Source organism: Ornithorhynchus anatinus, chromosome X3, assembly GCF_004115215.2.
Source record: "Ornithorhynchus anatinus isolate Pmale09 chromosome X3, mOrnAna1.pri.v4, whole genome shotgun sequence".
Taxonomy (NCBI): Eukaryota; Metazoa; Chordata; class Mammalia; order Monotremata; family Ornithorhynchidae; genus Ornithorhynchus; species Ornithorhynchus anatinus.
The window spans coordinates 22,080,609-22,104,623 of NC_041751.1; the positions used below are offsets into that span (position 1 = coordinate 22,080,609).

Sequence of the window (24,015 nt, forward strand, 5' to 3'; positions counted from 1 at the left end):
TTTGGGTCAGATGTTACACCATGTGAGTTTCCACTAATCTGATCTAAGACTGCGTTCTAAAGGTAAGTACCCAAACGTCATCAGTGGTTTGCAGGAAAGCTGTTCCCGTTGATTGCCCTGCTAAATGCTGCCCAAAAACTCCTCCAGTGTTTCCTGGGCCAGTTATTGGAAAGGCAGTTTCCTCATGTCCTGAATCAGGCCCTCAAAAGAAAGTTTCTCCTCCTCCCCTGAAGCAGACAAGTTCCTTTCCAAGTTCAGTGTCCATTTAGGCCTGGGGCTGGTGTGTTGGGGTTGATTTTCTTTTTTTAAACTGCTTTTAACAAGCGGCATCTGCATCCATCTTTGTAAAATAATGGTGATTATCGTTATATTAAGTGGCTACTACACGCCAAGCACTGGGGCAAATACAAGATAATCAGGTCTAAGTTTGAAATGGCAGCCCTCTTTGATGCGGGGTGGGAGGAAGTGGTAAAATCCACAGCACAAACTTCTGAGTTTTCAACATTCTTTTATCCAGAGGACCCTACTGATTCCATCTAGCAAATGAGTTGATTAAAAAAAAATCTGCCCAGTGCAACTCTTTCCAGCTCACAGAGTTTCCTGTATCCATAATTCTGATTACAGGGGACATTAATATGTTAAAATGAGATGCAGAATAGTATCGTGTGGTGGTTTTGGTATTTTTAAAAATCTTTCTTGCTTTCAGCTAAATTTTCATGGCTACTTAGCACGGAATTGACAGTGAGTAGGGCATCTTGTAGACCTTGGAATTACACCTTTAGAATAAAAGGTGTGACATTCTGGTATAGCCTCCCTCCCTTATCCCCCCTCCCTACTGGATAACCCTTGCACTCGAATCCGTGTGGTGTCCATCCCATCTCCCAACTCCACAGCACTAATGTATATATCTTTTTATTCAGTGGCTTCCCCTGAATTTATTTTAACGTCGGTTTCCCCAGCGGCTCTCATTTATATTGTACTCTACCAACTGCTTAATACAGTGTTCTACACAGAGTAAGCACTCAGTAAATACCATCGGTCAAATGAACTGAGGGCTTTTTTATTGTCTGCCTGTTTTGTTTCCACTTATATCCATGTTTTGCCTTTGGTTCCCTTTGCAGGTATACTGTCTGTTTACACTTTTTAGATTATATGCTCCCAATAGAGTAGCGTGGTGCTAAGCCTTCCCTGAGCGCTCAGTACGTCTCGATGATGATGTGGAGGGTGGTCATGACTTGGGCTCTTTTCAAGCCCGCTTCCCCATCTTTTCCCTTCCCCAGTGGTCAGGAGGGAGGCAGAGGTTATTTCAGACGGGATTCCGTGGGCTTCGCTGCTTGCAGGCAGTGCTAGTCACGAAGCAAACCTCATCATACGGCGCTCAGAGGAAGAAATTGAAGGTGTGGTTTTGTTTGTTTTTCTGCCAGCTCCTTGTCAGGGTACAAGTGCTTGACTTGATAGTTGACCAGCCTCTTGTATTTTTTTTAAGAAAATATATGTAAAAATGGCCATGAGATGAATTTCCTTTCAGGAAGGTCCGGTAGCCTGGTCATTGCTTCTCATGTTGAGATTCCACACCTCATTAAGAGTGCCTTCATTTTTATTTACCCGAAGCATGTCCGCACAGTATGGGACAGTCTCTGTGGGTGCGCCCCCACCCCCCAACGGAAATCTTCAACAGCAGTGATGTCATCTTCAGATTTGAAAGGCTGTTATCATTTAACTTGCTCGATGGGCTTTGGAAGACGGAGAATGATTTAAAAAACAACTACTGGCTGATTTGAAAGATGCTAGAGAAGCAGCAAAGCCTAGGAGAGAGTACGGGCCTGGAAGTTAGAGGGTCCTGTGTTCCGATCCCAGCTTTGCCACTTGCCTGCTCTGTGACTTTGAGCAAATCATTGAACTTCTCTATGCCTCAGTTCCTCATTTGTAAAATGGGGATTAAGCATCTGCTCTCCTTCCTGCTTACCGGGAGTCCCGTGTCAGACAGGGGCCGTGTCTGACCTGGTTATCTTATATTTATCCCATTGTTTAGCTTGGTGCTTGGCACACCGTAAGCACGTAAGAAACACCGCAGTTATTTTAGCTAATTATCAAGCTCTTGATAACTCTGCTGCAGATGACTTGGCTTCCTGGTCGCAGTCTAGCGATCCAGTCTTTCCTTCATAAAGCATCAAGAATCGGCTTCTTCGAAGATCAAGTGGATCATGCCTCTCCCTCTCAAGTTTCCAATGGTTCCAGGTTATTGCTTGGATCAAATCGAGACCCCCTGAATTGGACTTAGGGGCCCTCTCTTACCTGCCCTCATCATCCTGTTACAGCCCTGGTTTCGTTATAAACTCCGGGCTTTGCACATGGCACTCACACTTCCGAGTAACTGCTCATTTCGTACTTCCTGCTGGAGAAATCCTCCCTCTCCTCCTCTTGGCCAAACCACGGCTCTCGATTCAGCTCCTCCATGAAGCTTGCCAAATTCATGGCATCTTTTCTGTGAGGATCAGAAAAGAGGGTGATCCAGGTCGATCAGTGGTATTTATTGAGTGCTTACTGTGTGCAGAGTACTGTGCTAATTGCTTGGGAGAGTACAGTAAGTTTGCCTTCCTACTGAAACTTGCTTTCCTGGAGCCCAAGTGGTGGAGAAAGGGAAGAAGGGTTAGGAGAATGTGGGAGTTGCTTTTATTAATAGTAACAGTAATCATAATAATGGTATTTTTTAAGCGCTTACTATGTGCCAAGCACTGTTCTAAGCACTTAGCGCTGTTCTAAGTACTCCATGTCCCCGCAGAGTCCAGCTAAACCCTTGGCGAACAAAGTAATTAATGGGCGTGGCTTGTCAGGCACCTTAGAACGGGACTCTAAGCACAATAAATACCATTGATTGATTGGTTATTTTGAACTCTTTTTTTTTTAAAAAAACTGTTGATGGGTACTTAGCAACCATCTCCTCTCTTTTGTCCCAGGGAAGAGGAAGAGGCTCAAAACCTTGAACTGCAACTCTATGACATCAAATTCCCCCAGCAGCTTGGAAGGTTTGGACCCATCTTCCATTAACACCATGATGTCAACAGTAATGAGTATGGGGAAGATTGCCGAGAATGGCGGAAACTCACAGAACATCAAGTCCCCCGCAAAATCCTCAGGACCGAATCGGATCGGCAGGAGGAATCAGGTATCGTGCGCATTACGAAAATGTGAACGTTGAGATTGGAGGAGTCCAGTGAATGGACACACTGGGAAGAATGCCTTCCCTGCGAGTCTCTGTTTTCTACAGCAGGATCTGGCGCTCAGTGGTTAATCTTCCTCCCCCATTCATTTCCCACATACCTGGTTCTATAATGGTCTTTTGTCGGATTCCTTTGGGAAGGACGACGTCTTTTATCGGTGCAGATATTAGTGTACCTCTCCGAATGGTATTTCCATTAGTCAGCCTTCCCCTTTTCTTTCACAGTGGAAGCGAGCTGTAGCCAAGTCAGAGAGCTTTAGTTAGATCCGATGGAGTGGTTCAGCTCCTAATCTTCGACGTTGGGTGAGGGGTTTTCAAGACAGCTTCCTTGGTTTTCTCTGACCTCTAGACCGAGAAATGGTAAGTGCTCAGTTGGGAGTTGTTTCCCCCATGGCAGCACTCGTCTCCAGAGCTGTCCAGCCTTGGCACACGCTACAGGTTGGTGTTGGAGAGGTCTTACGGAGGCGGTGACCATCCTTATTGATGTTCCTACCGTTCTGGGATCGAGGAAAGTTCGAGAAAGAAACTGGTAAAGGATGTACGGAAGTGCATCCGGAGACGGATGAATCTTCGATGGCAAGTATTGAGCCTTGGCAATTGTGTTTTAAACGTGATTACAGGTAATATATTGATAAATACCATCAATTGATTGATACTACAGAACTCTGCAGTCTGAAACAGCATTGTTGGGATACAGGGTAGAGTCAGTCCAGAGGCCCAGCCTGCTTGGTTTCTTTTTAGCCTGGTGGAGTATCGCTCTGCTACTTTTTGTCCTCTTCTTCTCTGGGACAAAAGAGAGGAGATGGTTGATAAGTATCCAAGCACTGTGATGGATAAGAAGTAATCTTATATGTTTCCATTCCTACTTGTAGAGAAAAGTTAAACATTCTCTAACTGTGGTGTTTGGTATTGGCTTCTTAAAAGCTTTGTTTACCACAAGGTGAACTTGGCCACCATCATAAAATATGAGCAAGCAACACCTAAACCGTGCTCCATTGTTTTCTAGGATGGTATAGGGCCTGAGGCAGGAGATGCAGGGTTTAGGTTTCTGGACTTCCAGTTTGCTTTGCAGCATGTAGTTCCAGCGACACACCTGGTAATGCTCAGGGTGGGAAAACTGGAGGAGGCTGCAAGAGCGGGATCCCGGTTTAATGCTGATTGGAATTGTGGCGTTTGTTAAGAGCTTATTTTGGGCTCACCGACTAAGTAGGAGGGAAAAAACACAAATTGACTGCCTAGTATATGGATGAAGAAACTGAGGCACAGTTTAAATGACTTCGGTATCATGGCAGGTAAGTGACAGAGCCGGGATTAGATCCCACGTCTGCCGACTCTCTGACCCATACTCTTTCCACTGGGACACGCTGCCTATCCGCGGCAGTTTGTAGACACTTGGGAATTTCCCCTCTGTGGCCAGGACCCCAGCCTGTGAGGCAGGCCCCGGTGGCTGTAGGGTCCAGGCCCTCCCGTCCCCTCCTCCGCATATTTCCTCAGTCCCACCCGTTTTAAAAACCTTTTCACTTCTTTTTGTAAAATGCCTGCAATTCCATCTTTCCAACAACAGAAGAGGTAAAGTGATGGGATCTGAGTGAATGTATCTGCTGAGGAATGGAGAGTAGGAGGGTCACAGTTGACTCTCCTTGTGAAGCAGCGTCGCCTAGTGGGATGAGCACATGGGCCTGGGAGTCCGAGGACCTGGGTTCTAATCCTGGCTCCGCCTCTTGGCTGCTGTGTGACCTTGGGCAGGTCGCTTAACTTCTCTGGGCCTCAGTTCCTTCATCCGTAAAATGGGGATGAAGACCGTGAGCCCCGTGTGGGACAGGGACTGTGTCTGACCCGATGGATCTACCCCAGGGTTTAGTAGAGTGCCTGGAACATAGTAAGTGCCTAACAAAATACCATAATTATTATCGTTATCTCTATTCGTTAACCGTGGTCGTTTGTCTGGGCTTTACTAAAAACTGCTACTAAGGATCTGAAGGATCCTTCATTCCACTCTTGCCCCTCTCCCGTGATGCAGATAACTGTTTGGCTCAAAATGTCCAGCAGGGTTTTGAGTGTGGAGTTAACAGGGCTTTTGCTTTCCTCCATACGTTCTCTCCCACTGAGAGTTGGAAAGTATCTCATCAGCCTGTGTTTTCCAGACTGTTGGTGAGAAAAGTGCCTTGGCATTTCAGGTCTGACTCACAGTTCTTCTCCACCCACCTCATCCTCACCACTGCCTCTCCCCTCCTCCACCACATTGCCATCCCAGCCTCCTGTCCAGTCCCTTGTGTCCTGGCAGGGAGAGGATGGGGGAAACACCATCGCTGAACCACCCTGCCTTCCAAGTGGCCTCTCAAAGGCAGGCGTGATGAGCCCCCGGCCCAGAACTGGTTCCCTGCTCACCCTCCAGGCTTGGAAGGTCACACTCCCGATTTGAGCAGTCTTCCTCCCAGACTCTGCACAACCCCCCCACCCCGTTTTTTTTTTTTTTGTAAATGGTATTCGTTAAGCACTTACTATGTGCCAGACACTGAACTAAGCACCGAAGTAGATCCAAGTTAATCAGGTTGGACACAGTTCCTGACCTATATAGGGCTCACAGTCTTAATCCCCATTTTACAGCTGAGGTAATTGAGGCACCGAGAAGTTCAGTGACTCACCCAAGTTCACACAGCAGACAAGTGGCGGAGCTGGGGTGGCTGGCTCCCAGGCCTCTGCTCCATCCACTAGGCCATGCTGCTTTTCAGCCTTCCACAGCGTGTCCCCTGTCGGCCCGGTGGAATGGAATATCCTTGATGAGGGAAAGAAGGCTCCCTAGCCTTGGTGTGGGAAGAATGAGTGAACTTGCCTTTCCTCCTGGTCCCAAGCCCTCTGTGGACTCTTCTGAGAGCTGAAGCTCCCCTATCCAACAGAGAACGTTGCTTGGGTCAGCTTTGGGAATGGGACTTAAGCAGAAAACTGGGCCACAGATGGGTAAATCTCCCCCATCAACAAGGTATTAGGAAGGAAGAGACAGAAGGCAGCCGTGGAACAAATCTCATCAGCTCTCCGCTCTGGAGATTTGCCACCAGCTGAAGGAGGGTGCCAGATTGCTTCATTATGGAATGGGTAGTTATCAAATTAGCTGCTAATTTTATCTTTCAGCTCAGAAAGTCCTCCTTACCAGCATGGCTCTAACAGCACCACTTAAATTCTAGTGATGCTCAACTCAACTTTTTTTTTTTCCTTCAATCTGAGGGAGGTCTAACAGAATTCGCTCTCCGAACCACTTTGATCCGGTTGACCTGTTTTGTGGTATGCAGCCTGTCCTGCGCTAGCACCAGAGGAAGTTTGGGTTTTAGTTAATAAGAAACTCTAGAGTCAATATTAATCAGCTCCCTGGAGCTATACAGTATGTCTGATTTCTGCTTCAAGGTGAAACAATAATTGCCCAATCATTTGTTAATTTGCCGATTCCCAGGACAGGCCATCTAGAAGGGCTAGGACTTCATCCTTCTTCTGATTTTTTTTGGGGGGGGGGGATGGGAGGATGGGGGGGAAGGCTTATAATTTCACAGAAATGCCAAAGCAGTTAAACACCATCTAGTCCATCAGCACAGCTGCTGGGATTTTTCTTCTCGGCACAGTGTACCTGATCCTTTAGCCCTCATCCAGATCGAATGGGGCTGCCCCTGCAGTTGATGCGTTGCAGGCTATCACTCCGCAGGCCGGGGAGGGAGGGCTGAAAAGGTTAAATCTCTGTGGGCTTGGAGAGTGCAAGCGATCTGGGGGAGCACTGCTTATATTTTGTTTGCTTTGCCTGAGAAGAGGAGAAGGGGCCGTGGCCAACCTTTGCAACCATGGCAAGGTAGTTCTTCTGGCGCGTATTTATCCCCCACAACAGATGTGGAAGCTGCCGTTTGGACAGGTGACTCAGCCTCGGGAGTGACCATTTGAAATCCCATGGAGGAGCCCCAGGACCCATATGTAAAAGAGTCTTTTTTTAAGAAGGGAAGTTCCACTAGCAGCATGTCTCCTGGTCAAGAAAGAGGAAAGCGGCGTCAGATCAATCCAGGCAGTAGTGGGCTCTGGAGAGATGGTTACTGTTGCTTTTGTCACAGGAATTCACTTCTTAGGAGGGCAGGGAAGAGCTGCGAAGCCTTCTGAGTGCAAGCTCCGGTGGGCCCGGAATGGGCCCCTTCTTTGTATTTCCCAAGCGCTTAGTACAGTGCATTGCACCGTTGGGCACTGGATCAGTGTGGTTCATCTTCTGTTTTTGTCTTAGACAACTAAACAGTTGTTATCGTGATTCTTAGAACCGTATGAGGCAAACATTTGCATCCATACCGTCTTGCCCCGTTCCATAACTCAGAGTCTGACACGATCAGATCCTAAACAGAAACTCCTGCAGGGGCCCTCGGGTCTTGCCCAAGGGATGTTGATGTTCTGTGAGAGGTTCTCTTGTCTGTGTTGGTTTTTAATTTGTTCCAGACCCAGTGTGATTGGAGAGGAATCTGACCTGAGAATATAAAACCCAAGGGTCCTACCTCCCTTGACGGTCACTTCCAATCTCTGTTTCTCTGGTTAACGGAGCACTGCTTTCCCTCTTTCGGGTGGTGCTTGAGGCAGCATAGTGAAATGAATCGATTAGGGACTCCCTGCTTTAACTCCGGTTCGTCGCTCCGCTTTGTGCCTCCATTTCCCTATCTGTTAAACAGTACCTTGTCAAGGGGTTTTTTGAAGATTAGTGGGACGATGAGTGTAAAGTCCCTTGGACATCTCAGAGGTGGGCATTGAATAATTAAAGGGAAGTTATTGCTTTGTAAGTTAAGGTTTCACTTCTTTTGTCTTCTATAGGAAACTAAAGAGGAAAAGTCTTCCTATACCTGTCCCCTGTGTGAAAAGATTTGCACTACACAACATCAATTAACTATGCACATTCGACAGGTAAGGGAGATGATGTGGGTTTTCCTTGTCGGATTTCTTCTTTGTAACATAGGGAAAGGGATTGCAGATGGCTTTCAAATATACCCACTTGGCCGCCGCTTTCATGCTTTAAAAACTATCTTCTTCCATTCGGTTTTGGTTGCAAAGGCCCAGGTCGATACAGCGTGCCTTTTCCATCCCTTTTAACCCAACTAGAAGTGAACAATGAGTTCATAGTACACAGCCAAATGTCCTGCCAACTAAAAGGGGCTTTCTCGGCTAACTGGTGTTGGTAAAATCCCCTTTCTTTATCACTGCCAATAAAGACAGTGAATGTGGACCTCCTGATTTGTACTGATGGGACACGGAATTTCTTAAAAACAGATTCACCTAGATGGGAATTTTTTTCTCTTAGCCCCCTTTGTGTTTTCAAATGTTTGTTTGTACCCGAGGTCCGGCTCTTCTCGCTCCCGCCTCTCGTCTCACTTCTTTTCAAGTGTAGGTGTCGGGGCAGAGCAGGACTGGCTTTTTGGGGGTTACAGCAGTCCTGTTAAGAGTAGCCACAGTGTACATGAAGAAGAATCAATCAGTCGCATGCATTGAGCCCCTACCGTGTGCAGAGTCTTAAGCAGCCGGGAAGGGCAAAGGAGTTGGACGACAGAATCGCTGCTCGTCAGGGAGCTTAAGTTATAGTGGGAGAGACGCTGAAGTGAATTACAAACGGGGCAGTAATGGAGTGTAGCGTTTGTGAACATACGTGCCCTGAGAGTTAGGGTAATAAAGTGGCTCAGGGAGCGGGGTTGAAGTGTGGGAGTTGAGGGGATTAGACGTTGCTTGGGGAAGGCCTCGTGGAGGAGATGTGATTTCAAGAAAGTCTTTGAGGCTGCGAAGAGCGTTGGTTTTGGGGATGTAATAGTTGTGGCCTTCGTTAAGCTCTTACTATATGCCAGGTACCGTAGTGAACCCTGGGGAAGATCCAAGGTAATCGGGTCCCCTGATTGATGTAATGGGGTCCCCTGATTGATTGACAGATTGGCATCGCTTTGGAAGCGGGGGACAGTTCCAAGAATTGGGTAGGTTGTGAGCAAGAGGTCGGTAGCAGACGAGGCGAGAAGGAGCACCCTCCGCGTCTTGATCAGTCCTTTACCGATGTGAACGTTCCCTCTTCAGTTGTTTGAGAGAGAAACTCCCAGCCACCCAGGGTTTCACCCCTCATTTCTGCTGGCGGTGTTGAGTCGTAGACACGGCACGTTTCTAATTCGGGTTGTGTGGTGTGGTTGGGGGAACCACCACAGTCATAATTTATAGGGACTCCCTGGCTAGAGTTTATAATTGGCTTGAGGAAAGTACAATGTTAAGTGAGAGTGCTAAGTAAATTTAGCGTTTCTTGTAAGAAATACTGTTGAGTTCATTAATATATTCCCAGGGATTCACAAAATTAGACCCAAGCAATATAAATATATTAATAAAGTGTGATTAAAACCCCAGTCTAGTGAGCCGATCAAATAGCAATGTAAATATTTAATTTTCAGAGTGTTTTATTTTTCACATCCTATTCAGCAAAAAGGCACTTGTGGTCACATACTAAAGATCTTTCATTATGTAATGCCAAATAGAGAACAAACATCTGTTGAAATGGATTTTTAATCTCTCTGTTCAAGTCCGTTAAAGTATTTCCAAGGTTGTTGGACTGGGGAAGGGGACTGGGTATGAAAGAAGGGAGGTGCTTCAGTAAAGGTAAACTTTGGTCATGCCGTGAAACCAGAACATTTCTGTGAAGGAAGGGAGTGCTCTAAGAAACATTAGAATTAAAATTCGTAGCACTCGAGCGAAAGAGCGCTCAATGAAGACGACTACAGCGGGGACAAGGGCGTTTCCCGCAAAGATCCAATTCCACCTTTCGACAGTCATGTATGAGGCTAATAACTGGCCACCTACCCTTTAAAATTTTGACCAATCTGCAGGCATTGTAGATCAGGTACCTTAGCCTCGGGAGGTTAGTTTTCCAACAGTTGGTGTGGGGGGCGGGCAGGGGGAGTGTGTTATCAAGTTGAAATTTTAGATATGGAGAACGGCCAACGGAGGCCCATTCGTGACATCTCTGTTGCGTCGGTGCTGCTACGGGGTAGGCGCCACGTGTACCACGATACAGATCTAAATACGATCCCAGCAAACCGTGCGCTTAAAGTGTGGAACATTCGGAAAGGGCAAGGTTGAGCAGATCTGTTGTGTGTTTTTTGGTTGTCTGTTTCACGGCAGCTTTGTAGGAAGTATTCAATGAGCCTGTTACTTTCTGTAGCATAACACCGACACTGGAGGAACAGACCATTCCTGTAGCATCTGTGGAAAGTCTCTGAGTTCGGCAAGCTCCCTGGACCGCCACATGCTGGTGCATTCTGGGGAAAGGCCATACAAATGCTCTGTCTGTGGACAATCCTTCACCACCAATGGAAACATGCACAGGTGAGTGGCGACTTTGACAAGGTGACTCCCCGCATCCTGGAGGAAAGGAGGAAGGGGGAAGTCTCAGATGTCAGATGACTAATTTAGAGGCATCTTCGGTGAGAAGTCAGTTATCTCTGTGCACAGACAAGTGATAAAATGTGCTGGTACACCATAAGCTCACTCTTACCAGTGTGCTAAAATGCCGCACTCGGGGAGCTCTCTGTACCTGGGCTAGGTCCTTAGTCCTTAAAAGCACTTCAGAATTTAGCATTCCTGCCAGCGTGGTTTTCTTTGTGTGGGTGCCAAAGGGTGGGCAGCTTATCGAATGGGATGGCTCTTAAGGAACAGCATGAATTCTCCTTCCTTCTCCCCTTGAACCCTTTTAAATATTTGCGTGCCCCGTTCAGGTGGTTCACATCTGCTTTCCTGCACTTTTAACAAATTGATATCCTTGAGCCTTGGGATAGAAGAGGGAAAAAACAGCAAAACCCACTAAAACAACAAAAAAAAAACTTGGCTAAAAATATGGTTGAGGGGGAAGGGGTTCATTCACTCATTCAATAGTTTTTATTAAGTGCTTGCTATGTGCAGAGCACTGTACTAAGCGCTTGGAATGAACAATTCGGCAACAGATAGAGACAATCCCTGCCCAGTGACGGGCTCACGGTCTAATCGGGGGAGGCAGATGGACAAAAACAAGTGTGCGTGTGGAGAGGAGAACCCTCCTGTTAGATCTGTCCCTCTGAATTGTAAACTCTTTGGATACAGGGAAAGTGTTTACCCAACTCTGCTGTATTGTACCCTCCCAAGCACTCAGTACAGTGTTCTGCATAAAGTAGATATCACTGATTGATTTAGCCTGACATCCGATATCATCGTCATCAACAATGGTATTTATTGAGGGCTTACTTTGTGCAGAGCAGTGTACTAAGCACTTGGGAGAGTACAAAAATAATAATAATAAAGTTGGTATTTGTTAAGCGCTTACTATGCACAGAGCGCTGTTCTAAGCGCTTGGGTAGATACAGGGTCATCAAGTTGTCCCACGTGAGGCTCACAGTCTTAATCCCCATTTTACAGATGAGGGAACTGGGGCACAGAGAAGTGAAGTGACTTGCCCACAGTCACACAGCTGACAAGTGGCAGAGCTGGGATTCGAACCCCTGACCTCTGATTCCCAAGCCCGGACTCTTTCCACTGAGCCAAAAAGCAGTTGGAAAATGCATTCCCTGCCTACAACGAGCTTATGGTCTAGGGAGCTGAGACGGAGGATTTAATCATAGCCATGGTCAATAATAATAATAATAGCAATGTTGGTATTTGTTAAGCGCTTTCTATGTGCAGAGCGCTTTTCTAAGCGCTGGGGGAGATACAGGGTAATCAGGTTGTCCCATGTGAGGCTCACAGTCTTAATCCCCGTTTTTGCAGATGAGATAACTGAGACCCAGAGAAGTTAAGTGACTTGCCACAGGACTTGTCAAGGATCCTCTTGACCCCCTCCCCCTGCCCAAAGCCCCTGAAAGTGGGATAGGCTGGGAAAAAGAATGCATTTATTAGATGTGATATTTGGTAGCTCTTGGCTTTCTTTCCCTCTCCCTCCCTCCCTACCTGTATTTTGGAAAGGACTGTTAGATGAATCCCGTTAGATGTGTTCCCTCCCGTGCTTGACGAGGGCTTTCGAGAGGACAGAATGAGCTGGGCACTTGTCCTTGCCTCAGGGTGGTGTGCACAGAAAGGGGGTGGGGAAGGGGAGGACGTGCCTCCTCTCCCACTGCCCTTCACCAGATCAGATCTCACCCCGCAAAGAGAATGTGGCATGCAGGCGGTGTCAAAATGCTTTGTAGCTTCGCAGGGAAGAAGAGGGATAGATGGGAGATGAGGGCATCTTTGGAACTGGGTCTGGCCGTCCTTGATAATGGGCTACTTGTGACTTCAGGGACCCTGTCTTCTTGCCAGTGGACAATTCATAACCACTGCTGTATGCTCTGTATTGTCCTTGTAGGTCCTGTCACCTGTGCAAACTCCTATCCCTTGGTCCGCATGCTTCCCTAGTAACTTGCCGCTTTGCAATTCAGTAATATTTATTGAGCGCTTACGATGTGCAGAGCACCAGACTAAGCGCTTGGGATGGACAGGTCGGCAACAGAGAGAGACGATCCCTGCCCAGTGATGGGCTCACAGTCTAAACGGGGGAGACAGGCAGCAGAACAAAACAAAGACAACATTATCAAGATAAATAGAATCAAGGGGATGTACACTAAGGGGGGGCTCAGTCTGGGAAGGCCTCTTGGAGGCAGTTGCCTGCTCTGACCTTGAGCAAGTCACTTAACCTCTCTGTGCCCAATCTGCTCTCTCCCGAACGCCTAGTCCAGTGCTCAGCCCACGGTAAATGCTCAATAAATTCCATTGGTTGCTGGACAGAGATCTGTCTCCATGGGACAGTTTCTCTGCAAGGACTTCCCCAGCCCCTCAGTACACGTTGTGCCTCTTTTCGGGGAGGGAGGAAGAAAGGGCCGCTAAAACACTGCGGGAGCCTGGTAATTGCTCTGGGCTCTGGTTTGCAAGTCTTAGACACCCTCTCCTCAAACAGAAGCGTACATCGATTCCCGAACGTGTGAGTTTGGAGTTCACTTGTCCTTAGCGCATTGTTCTGCACGCAGAAGGTGCTCAGTACTGTTCATTGGTAAAATGAAGTTGCTCAATGAATTGTCCCTCCCCTTATAGAAATAACTGTCCTCTCTCTGGCCGTAGCACCGGGGCACTCCCCTTCCTCCCTGTACCCTCCCACTGAAACATGAAGCAGCCGTAAAAGAGGGTAAAAAGGAATGGCAGGATGGGTAGAGTCAGAACCGAGTAAACCAGCAGGCTGGATCTGGCTTGTGAAGCTCTCTCAGGAGATTTCTTTGGAACTGGGTCTCTGTCTTGTGAAGAACAGCCTTGCTTCTCCCGTGCCCCGAGGCTGTTTCTCTGATGAGGCTCAGCGACTGACTTGATTTTTCCCGGAATGCCCGCTTCAGGCTAGGATCTCCTGAACAAATGAAAGACATGGCTCCTCGGCCCCACCCTGCCCTCTGTGTCCAGGAACATGGAGCATGGCTACTGGGCTTGTGGGCAGAACCGTACCTGAGGCAGGGCTCCACCCCTGTCAGGGCCGAAGCTCCCGAGAGCCGCCTACATGTGTGAGGCAGCAGGGTCGGAGGCCACTTGAGGTTGGGCCCACAGCCAGTCCCAACTTGTCCCTCGGCCTCAACAGCTCCCCAGAACTCCACCGACTGGGAGGTGCGGGGCCTCCATCTCCACACTTGCCGACCGTCCGTAAATCCGGGCGGCCTCCGCGCTAGGGCGCACGGGGCAGCTGCTATTGCTGGGACATCGGCATCCACTCCCTTGCTCCCATGGCTTCAACTATAGAGCTCCATGAATATGATTCCCAAAATATGCTTCTCCAGCCCTGACTTTTCTCCTTCTCTTCAGTCTCGTATTTCCTCCTGCCTTCAGGACAGCTCTACTTGGATGGCACCTCTAACTTAACGCGTCCAAAACAGAACTCCTCAGGTTCTCACCTGTCCTCCCCTTGATTTTTCCCATCACTGTAGATAGCACCACCCTCCTCACTGTCTCACAAGTCCATAACCTCGACTCACCTCTCTTGCAACACGTATATTCAATCCGACACCAAATCCCATCAGGTGTACCTTCATGACATCTTTAGAACCTGCCCTCTCCTCTCCACCCAAACTTCTGCTACGCTGATCCAGCCACTTATCCTGTCCCACCTCGATTACTGCATCAGCTTCCTTGCTGCCCTCCGTGCCTCCTTCCTGTCCCCACTCCAGTCCCGATGATTGCCGCCCAGATCATTTTTCTGAGAAAATGTTCGTTCTACATTTCCCCGCTCCTTAAGAACCTCCAGTAGTTGCCCACCCGCCTCCGCATCAAACAGGAGCTCTTTACCATTGAGAAGAGGCGTGGCTTAGTGCCAGTAGCACAGGCTTGCGAGTCAGAGGACGTGAGTTCTAATTCTGGCTCCGCCAATTGCTTTCCGTGTGACTTTGGGCAAGTCACTTAACTCCTCTGTGCCTGGGTTTCCTCAACTGTAAAATGGGGGTTCGGTACCTGTACATTCCAAGCACTCAGTACAGTGCTCTGCACATAGTAAGCGCTCAATAAATACTATTGAATGAATGAATGTTTCTCTTCCTACTTAGTCTGTGAGCCCTATGTGGGCTACCTGTTACCTACCTGATTAACTTGTACAGCACTTCAGAGCAGTGCTTGACACACAGTAAGCGCTTAACCAATGCCATAATAATGATAATAACTGGCTGTAAAGCACTCATTCAGTTCGCCCCTTCCTACCTGGCCTCACTGATTTTCCTACTCCTAACTCGTTACCATCAGCTTTAAAGCACTCAATCCCCTTGCCCCCTCCTATCTTACCTTGCGGACTTCTTACTACCGCCCAGCCTTTTCACTTGGCTCCCCGACGCCACTCTGCTCACGGTATCTCAGTCTTGTCTGTCTCATCAACATTTGCCTCGTTTCCTCCATCTAGCCTGGAACTCCTACCCGCTTGGTATTCAACGGACTCCCTCTCTCTCCATCTTCAAAGCCTTTCTAAAAAATCACACCTCCTCCCTGAGGCCTTCCCTGACTAAACCCTCAGTTCCCCAGCTACTCACCCTCCCTTCTGCATCGCCTATGTACTTGGGGTTTGTACCACTTAAGTACTTCGATTTTCTCCCCACCCCCGCCCCACAGTGCTTATGTAAATATCCTTATACTGTGGCCCTTCCCCTTTTGGTAATTTATTTTAACATCTATCTCCCCCCAGTAGATTATAAGCCTCTTGAGGGCAGGAGTTATGACTACCAACTCTGTTTTTGTAATAGTAATAGTAGTCATGGTATTTTTTAAGCACGCAGTGTGTGCCAAGCACTCTATTAAGCTCTGGGAGAGGATACACAGGTGGCAATTAGACACGGTCCCTGACCCTCCCAAGCACTCTGTACAATGTTGTGCACGGATTAAGCACCCAATAAATGCCGTTGATCGATTCCTCCCTTCCTGTCCTCTCTCATCTTCCCCCGGCTTCCGGCTTCCTCCCCTTTCTTTCGTTTTCTTCTATCCTTCTCCTTTTCCCTCCTTTTTTTTGGTCCTCCCCGTCCCTCCTCAATTCTAGCCCATCTTCCCTCTGGTTTTCCATCCATCCCCTTCTCTCCTCCTCCCTCCCCACTTCCTCTTGTTTCTGCCCCCTCCAGTTCATACTTCACTTGGGGGGGAGAGGGACTAGAGGGCTGCTGTTTTGAGAGCTGTGTGGCAGGAGGAGCAGGTGAGAAGGGGGAGCTGTGGTTTCTACCCAGTTTCTACTTGCCCGCAACTTCCCTCTCACCCCTTTCCTGTTCCCCTCCCACCCTAGCCTGGGTTTGCAGGCTCTCCACTGGGCCTCGATTAGCTACAGATCACACAGATGCCACGACTGATGCTCATTTGCTATCTTGCAGTATGTAAAGTCAAGGCTGTACTGTTTGCAAAATTTATTCCCAGTGGTTGGCCTTCCTGTCCCTCTAGCATTTCCACAGCCCTAGTGGGAGGGGTGGAAAGGAGGACAGAAGCAGCCACAACCTTGACACAGGTGGGGGGGCAGACTTCCTCTCTTTTTAAGCTACACTGTCTCCCTCTGGACCCTGCTCCAGGCCCTGCCCATCTCCAATCTGCATGGCTTTGCATAGGGACCACTACTGAATACGGGCTTAATTATGACGATGACCATCATCATCATCACTAGAGGATTAAAAGCCTCTCCAGTCCCTTGCTTCTTCAAGTACTGTCAAGACCCTTTTCTTCATATTTGTCAGCCCCAGGTCCTTCAATGTGATGGAAGCAGAAGTGAAACATATAATCAGCTTTGACTTGTTCTTTGTTGCAAAAACTGATAAATATTATCAGTAGCCCACATCTGATTTTTTATCGAACTGCTTTGTGTTTGTCCCAACCAGCTGTCTTTTACGTCAGATAATTCTAATGTGGCAAATTATAAGCTTCTCTCGTTTAGGACCACTTCTGTTTAATGTGCTCTCTAGCGTGGTGGGAGGGAGCAAAACACAGATGGGCATTAAATAAATGCGCTTTTTTTTTTTTTAATGGTATTTGTTAAGTGCTTACTATGTGCCGGGCACTGTTCTAAGCACTGGGGTAGATGCAAGCTAATCAGGTTGGACACAGTCTATGTCTCCCATAGGGCTCACAGTCTTAACCCCCATTTCGCAGATGAGGTAACTGAGGCACAAAGAAGTGAAGTGATTTGCCCAAAGTCACACAGCAGATACGTGGCAGAGCTGGGATTAGACTTCAGGTTCCCTGACTTCCAGGCCGGTGTTCTTTCCACTACCACGCTTTAAGTATTTTAAAATATTTAATACTGACTCAGATCGATGCTTTGTAAACCTATTCATTTAAACACTGGAGAGAAAGAAAAAGATGCCGATTTAAAATATTCCGTTCCATCCCCCTTTTTGTTAAATTATTTTTAGGGAATAAAAATGCGACGGGGTGAGATGGAGGGAAGAAGCCTAGTTTTAAAAATAAGAATTCTTGTTGTTTGGGAAGGGGAGAGAATAAAGCTTCCCACTGCTTTTGATTTGAATTTCAAGTTTTCTAAAAATGCCGAAGAATCTTATAAAACAAATGGAAAGTTGCTGTAGAAAACTATAACGGGAGCCCCACTGCCTTGTCGAATCTGTTTTTTTGGGAGAAGTAGTCACAGGTTCCAGAACCGTGCTTGGCACATAGTAAGCACTTAACAAATACCATAATTATTATTAGAAGTAAAGAGCCACAGTCTGGCTATCTGGCTGCTTCCTCCCATTCATCTTTTCATTTATTCATTTCATTTTCTGTACAATAAATATTTGGGAAATGTGTACAAGAATGCACCAGGTAGAAAAGAGTAGTAGAAAAGTGCAGGATTTATTTCCTGCTGGATCACTGTGGAAAGCAGTGTGGCCTAGTGGAAAGAGTACAGGCTGGCTCTGCTGCTTGTGTGACCTTGGACAAGTCACTTCACTTCTCAGAGCCTCAATTTCCTCATCTGTCAAATGGGGATTCAATACCTGTTCTCCCTCCTACTTGACTGTGAGCCCCATGTGGGACTGGGACTGGATCTGGCCTGATTAACTTGCTTAGAAGAGACCGGGACACCTAGTGAGTGCTTAACAAATACCATTAAAAAAATTGGAGATCCCCTTGCAGGACTGAAAAATTTACAGAAAAGTTAACTGCTAGTGCTAAAAACTTAGTGCCAGAAAACAAGTTTTTTGCTCAGTCCTCCAAGAATGCATCCTCAACCACCCAATCTTACTCTACACTTCATTTCCTCTTCCAGCTAATGTGAAAAATCTGTGTGAATTTTCTGTTGTGATTTTGTTTTAGTTTGCACCTGACCTCTTTCCTCACCTATTTGACTTCTCCCCTAGTCTTTTCTGTCTGACTCTGTTCTACGTCTTCTGCTTGGCTATTTTTTTTTCTTTTCCAGCGCTCGGTTGAGTATTCTTACGAACCACCCATCACATAGTAAATCACGTATTTTCTTTCACATTTTAGTCATTGTTTTGCATATTTCTGTAAAACTTTCTTGTCAAGGACCATGATGTAGCCTTTACAATTTTGAATTGCTATACGGTCTTGTAGCTTCTCAAATATGCCCTGGAGGAAAATCTATTTAGAAGCAAATCATTTTGAAGTATTGGCAAGTTCACCATCAAAAAAAAAGCCTTATTTTTAATGGGTTTACAGAATTAATTTTCTCTACTGTTTTGTACTTAGGAGGCCTTTTATTTTAGTGCAAGATTACTCAGGAATGAGGTTTAATGGTTAAAATTGTAAAAACTGTATTTGCCTGAACAGCTCAGGTTGCTTGAAAGTTAAACTAATTTTTTCAAATGGCAACATTTTCCTGAAAGTGGAACAAAACCACCGGATTTTAAGCTTACTCTGCTTCAATTTCAGTCGCTGCCCTTTCAGCAGATTTTGTGTTTGTGAGTTTTTGTGAGGTTGCTCACTTAATGATTTTTATTTTTTGATACTGCGAGAGCAGATTGCTCCCAAACACAGGTCTTGGCATCATGAAAACAGGTCAGTGGCTCTGCTTTTTAGATTTTCAGTGTGTTTCATTCATTATTTCCATGAAGCAGTGTGGCCTGTTGGAAGGAGCACGGGCTTGGGAATCAGAGGACCTGGCTTCCGATCCCGGCTTTGGGCAAGTCACTTCACTTCTCTGTGCTTCAGTTCCCTCATCTGCAGAATGGGGATTCAGTACCTGTTCTCCCTTCTGTTTAGGCCGTGAGCCCCCTGTGGGACCTGATTATCTTGCATCTACCCCAGGCGCTTAGATGCTTAGTCAATACCACAATTATTATTATGATGTTCATTTTTTCGATGAAAGTAGTCTCACAGTTCACTGGTTAGGGAGTTAAGCCCCAATGCAGCCTTTATCAAACATGATCCTGGAAAAGTGCAGCGGTCTTCATTTTTGAAGTATGGCAGTGTTTGGAGACCTTTACAGAAGTTGTCAGTTCCAGGTCCTTCAAAGTGATGGAGGTAGCGTAAAACCGTTTTGAGACCACAGTCTTCCTTTGCAGACTTTGACTGGCAGATGAGCGATTGGAAATTCACCTTCGTTTTGCCCTTCTGTTCGAAAGCAGAGTTACAACAGCATGATGTGTTTTGCCAAGGGACACACTGGTGTGGAAATCTGGAATAGGATGCTTCACTTAACTTCTCTTTATGCCAAAAGTGTTTCATTTCTGGCTCCATATGTGTTTTGATTTCCCCTGTGTCATTTATAGGAAGCTGGAGGAAAGAAACCCCCTAACATCAGCTGGTCTTTTTTAGCAGTGGTCTCCCTATTTCTAGCCCAGGGCAGCAAGCCCAAAGCCTCTGAGGCGGCACAAAGCAGTGAAGATCCAAAAAACGGGCTCACATGTTCATTTAGTGTTCCAAAAAAATAGCAGTTCCTCAGAAATCGGTCCCCATCCTTCATGAAAGGATTAATCCAGTGCTCTGCACACAGTGAGTGCTCACTGTGATTGATGGATGGATGGATGGATGGATGGATGCAAGGGCCCGTGGGCATTACATTTAGCATGGGGGCCAAGAAGCCTTGAAAGCGGTCCTTCCTTCAATCTGGAAAACATTTTTCCCAGATCTCAAAGTGAGCTGGAGGGTCCCCTCTCAGAGCTTAAGCACTCTTTTTGAAGCAAAAGTGGACTGGCTCAGAGGGAAGTGGAAGTGGACGGTTGGACTTTGCACTTAATCCCTTTAGTGAATGCAGGAGGGCCCAGTAAGCTCATATTGAGGTAATATCAGGTTTCTGAGTACAAGTGAGGACATCTTGTAACTTGTTCTGGTACTTAATGTTTCTGGAGGGTGGTGATGACCACTGAACTGCCTTAGTCAGTTTCAGCTTGAAACAAGAGAATCTCTTCGTCACTGTGGCGGGCGGCTCTGATTCACTTGCCTGGTACTTGTGAGGGAGTGAATCAGGCTCAGGGGAAGGGAAAAAACAGCTCCCTATGAGATAGTCCTGTGTGTCACTTTACAGGGTCTCCTAACCGTCTGTTTCTTGGTTTTGTCCAAGGGTTTTCAAAATAAATATGATTGACAATAAAATAAACTTTTTGGGGCCGGGGGGGAGCCCGCTGAAAGCAACGTATTGCTAGCCCCGAAAAATTGAACTGTGTTGTTGATGGAAATGCACGGTGTAGCAAAGCTTTTAAACCAAGCTTTCCCCCCTTTTTGAGCTAGGGAAGAAAGGGAACGAGGGCATTCTTATAGTAAATCTTATAGACCTGGAAGTTCTCTTTTTTTCTGGGGGCATCACAGCCTCCTCCCGAGGTCTCCCACCTGCTCTCACAATCTTACCTCTTTTCCTTTATCGTGTTCCTCATCCCCTCCTACCGCCCCCAAATGCTTGGTTCTTCCTCTTTTTCCGCTTCCCCTCTGCCTTCACATAGGCTCAGGTCAACCTCCTAATGAAAAAGCCTTTTCTTAACCCCTTGGCCCCTTCCAATTTCTATCCCATCTCCCTTCTCCCATTCCCACACAAACTCCTTGAATGGGTCGCGTACGTCTGCTCCCTTCATCTCTCCACCCACTGCAATCTGGTTCTCATTTTTTTTCCACTCTGCGACTGCCCTCACCAAAGTTTACAGCAACCTGTTGTAGCCAAGGCTAATGAGTTCTTCTCGATCCTAATCTGCTTCTTTGTTTGGTTGCGTTTTGTTTTTTATGATATTTCTGTGCTTACACTGTAAGCACTGGGGCAGATGCAAGATAATCAGGTTGGACACAGTCCATGTCCCACATGGCACTCACGAGTCTTAACGCCCATTTTACAGATGAGGTAACTGAAGCCCGGAAAAGTGAAGTGAGTTGCCCAAGGTCACACAGCAATTCTTACCCAATTCCTTCTGGCTCCACTAGGCCATGCTGTCTGCTGCCTATGGCTCTCCGGACCAATCCTTTATCCTAGAAACTCTCCAGCCTTGATTTCAATGGCAGAATACTCTCCTGGCTCTCTTCCCCCCTTTCTGACCTTTCTTGCTCCCTCTCCTTTGCTGGCTGCTTATCTTTCTCTCGCTGTTTTACTGTGGCTATCCCACCCAGCTCTGCTTTGAGTCCTCCTGCTCTTCACTCTCTATGCTTATTCTCTTGGGGAACTCACCAGTTGACATGGCTTCACCTCTTTACAAATTACCCCTAAATCTTTTTCATCGGCCCTAACCTGTCTTGCAATCCTGCTCGTAATCGTCAGCGAGAGCCCCACTGCGGAGTGGAAACTGCTCAGGTTGGGTGCGCTTCCTCAATAGCTCATCTGAGCCAGAATGGTCCCCTTTTTTCTTTTTTTCTTTCAGTGAGAGCCCTGGCATCGAGCTGGATTCCCAAACCTTGTTCAGTGCTGTGACTCTTGCTGCAGAGATCAGAAGCCTCTTGGCTTGGGCATGCCATCCTCCCTATCCTCTTCTTTCTTTAGTCATATTAATGTCTGTTTCCCTCTCTAGACTGTAAACTCCTTATGGGTAGGGAACATGTCTGCTAATTTTGTTTCATTGCACAGTGCTCTGTGCATAGTAAGCATTCAATAAATCTGACTGATTGATTCACTCTTCCTCCTTCACTTGCACAAATGATCTGCAACATGGGTGATCTGTCTTCCCATAGTCAAGGATTTACCATAGCGGGGTTACCCCTGGCCTATAACCTTGGGTAAGCTTTCAGGACCCCAAAACAGCTCTTCACCCTCTGATCAGATTGTGGCTTTGAGCAGGCGACTGGAGAAAACGAGGAAGCTTTCGTGGGCTTGGAGCGGGGCTGGGATGGACGCCTGGCCAGTGGAGCCCAGAAGAGACCACTCTTCCCCCACCCCGAGGCAATCATTGGATAGTCTGCTAATACTATCTGAACTGAGAAATGAAGGCTTTAAGTATTTTATATTCTCTGCTTTGGGTGGGAGGGGTGGAGGGTGGGGGGAGGGGTGTGTGTGTGTTTTTTTAATGGTACTTGCCGATCCCTAGCCCACGTCCTGCCTCTGATCTGGAACACCCTCCCGCCTCAAATCCGCCAGACAGTTACTCTCCCCGCCCCTTCAAAGCCTTATTGAAGGCATATCTCCTCCAAGAGGCCTTCCCAGACTAAGGCCCACTTTTCTTCATCTCCCACTGCCTTCAGGCTTGCTCTGCCTTGCTCCCTTTGCTCTTCCCCCCTCCCAGCCCCACAGCACATAGTATCTGTAATACTATTTCTTTTGTATTGATGTCTGTCTCTTCCCCCCCTCCCCCGCCCCTTGAGACTGTAAGCTCATTGTGGGCAGGGAATGTGACTGTTATTGTTGTATTATACTTTCCCAAGCGTTTAGTACAGTGCTCTGCATACAGTAAGCTCTCAATAAATATGGTTGAATGAATGTTAAGTGCTTACGATGTGCCAGGCACTGAACTGGGGTAAATACAAGATTAGATAAGGGGAAGCAGCATGGGGTAGTGGATAGAGCACGGGCCTGGGAATCAGAAGGTCATGGCTTCTAATCCCGATTCTGCCACTTGTCTGCTGCGTGACCTTCTCTTCACTGTGCCTCAGTTACCTCATCTGAAAAATGGGGATTGAGACTGTGAGCTTCACATGGGACATGGACTGTGTCCAACTTGATTTGCTTGTATCCACCCCAGCGCTCAGTATGGTGCCGGGCAAATAGGAAGCGTTTAACAAATACCATCATCGTCATCATTATTATTATTATTATTATTATTAGTCCCCATCCCACATGGGGCTCCCAGTCTAAGTAGGAGGGTGTAGGATTTAATCCCCATTTTCCAGATGAAGTATCTGTGGCACAGGAAAGTTAACCGACAAGCCCAAGGCCACACAGCAGGTAAATGGCAGAGCAAACCTGTGCTCCCTCCACTAGGCCACACTGCTTTCCATCCTGCTTGTCTACTCTTTTTAGGGTTTATCTGGTTCCAGATCCCTTTTATGGGTTTTCTGTTCTGTGTTTCGATATCGGACATAATTGAGGCAACCCCTTTGAAGGTTTTGGGCTTTGGAGAGTTGATAGAAAGTGTTCTGATTATTTTTGAGCTCCTGCTAGGAGAGCTGGTGATCCGTGTCTCTACTGGATAGGCATCTCTGTACTGATTATGTCCCAGGATCAGAACAGGTAGGAGGGGGGTCTGATATATTAGGACATTCTGGACTTTGGGGAAGTCAGGTCAGGTCTGACATGGGGGTGGAGAGATGGTACCTCTCCCTAAATGAAAAGAGAGAGGTGGCTGCAGCTTTTTGTATGCTCGATGCAGTAATCCCGCCTCAGTAAAGGGAGCTGACTGTAGAAGCATTGTCATATGTTTTTAGCAGTGAGCAAGACGGTATAAACTTATGAAACGGTCTCAAACTGTGGGGCTCTCAGGCTTGCCTGAACTTGAACTGGGCAATTGTGAAGACAGGAAATCAAGTCAGAAGGGAGGAAATCAAGTCAGTGGGAGGTGGAGGAGGGTGCAGGTGGAGGAGGAGGAGGAGAACATCGTCTGTTCTTGAGTACATTACACCTATCTCTCTCTCTCGTCCCCCCGCCCCCCATACACACACACAGTCATTTCATTTACCTGGTATCCTTGGAATTTTGAACAGTTCTAAATGTTTTCCATTAGGGAAGCCCCAAAGGTAACAGGAGACTAGGGTATTTGATCCCAAAGCTAAACCTTGTGGTATAATAGCCACAGTTCACCCCGTTGTGCTCTATAACTTGCATTTTTTTTCTTTGTTTAAATACCCAACCCGTCCAACCTGTTTGGCTTGAACAAGCTGGTGCTAGCAAACAGTGTAATGTATTCACTCATCGTCAGCTTTTTTTTTTCCTTTAGTTTGTGTAGGAAAGTCATTAGTAAAACATGTATATTCTTAATGCA

At 47.0% G+C, this 24,015-nt stretch overlaps 1 protein-coding gene across 6 annotated transcripts in view; it reads left to right on the forward strand.

Moving 5' to 3' along the window:
- Positions 1 to 24,015, forward strand: part of RREB1 (ras responsive element binding protein 1) — a 163,827-nt gene that overhangs the window by 83,219 nt on the left and 56,593 nt on the right. For 5 of the 6 annotated variants that reach the window (XM_029053745.2, XM_029053749.2, XM_029053750.2 and 2 more), the window contains 3 exons: positions 2,958 to 3,166; positions 8,042 to 8,131; positions 10,410 to 10,573. In XM_029053745.2, coding sequence (XP_028909578.1) covers positions 2,996 to 3,166; positions 8,042 to 8,131; positions 10,410 to 10,573 — 425 coding nt within the window. In that variant the 5' untranslated portion in view covers positions 2,958 to 2,995. The remainder of the gene's footprint in view (positions 1 to 2,957; positions 3,167 to 8,041; positions 8,132 to 10,409; positions 10,574 to 24,015) is intronic. The other variant, XM_029053753.2, reaches the window with a different exon arrangement.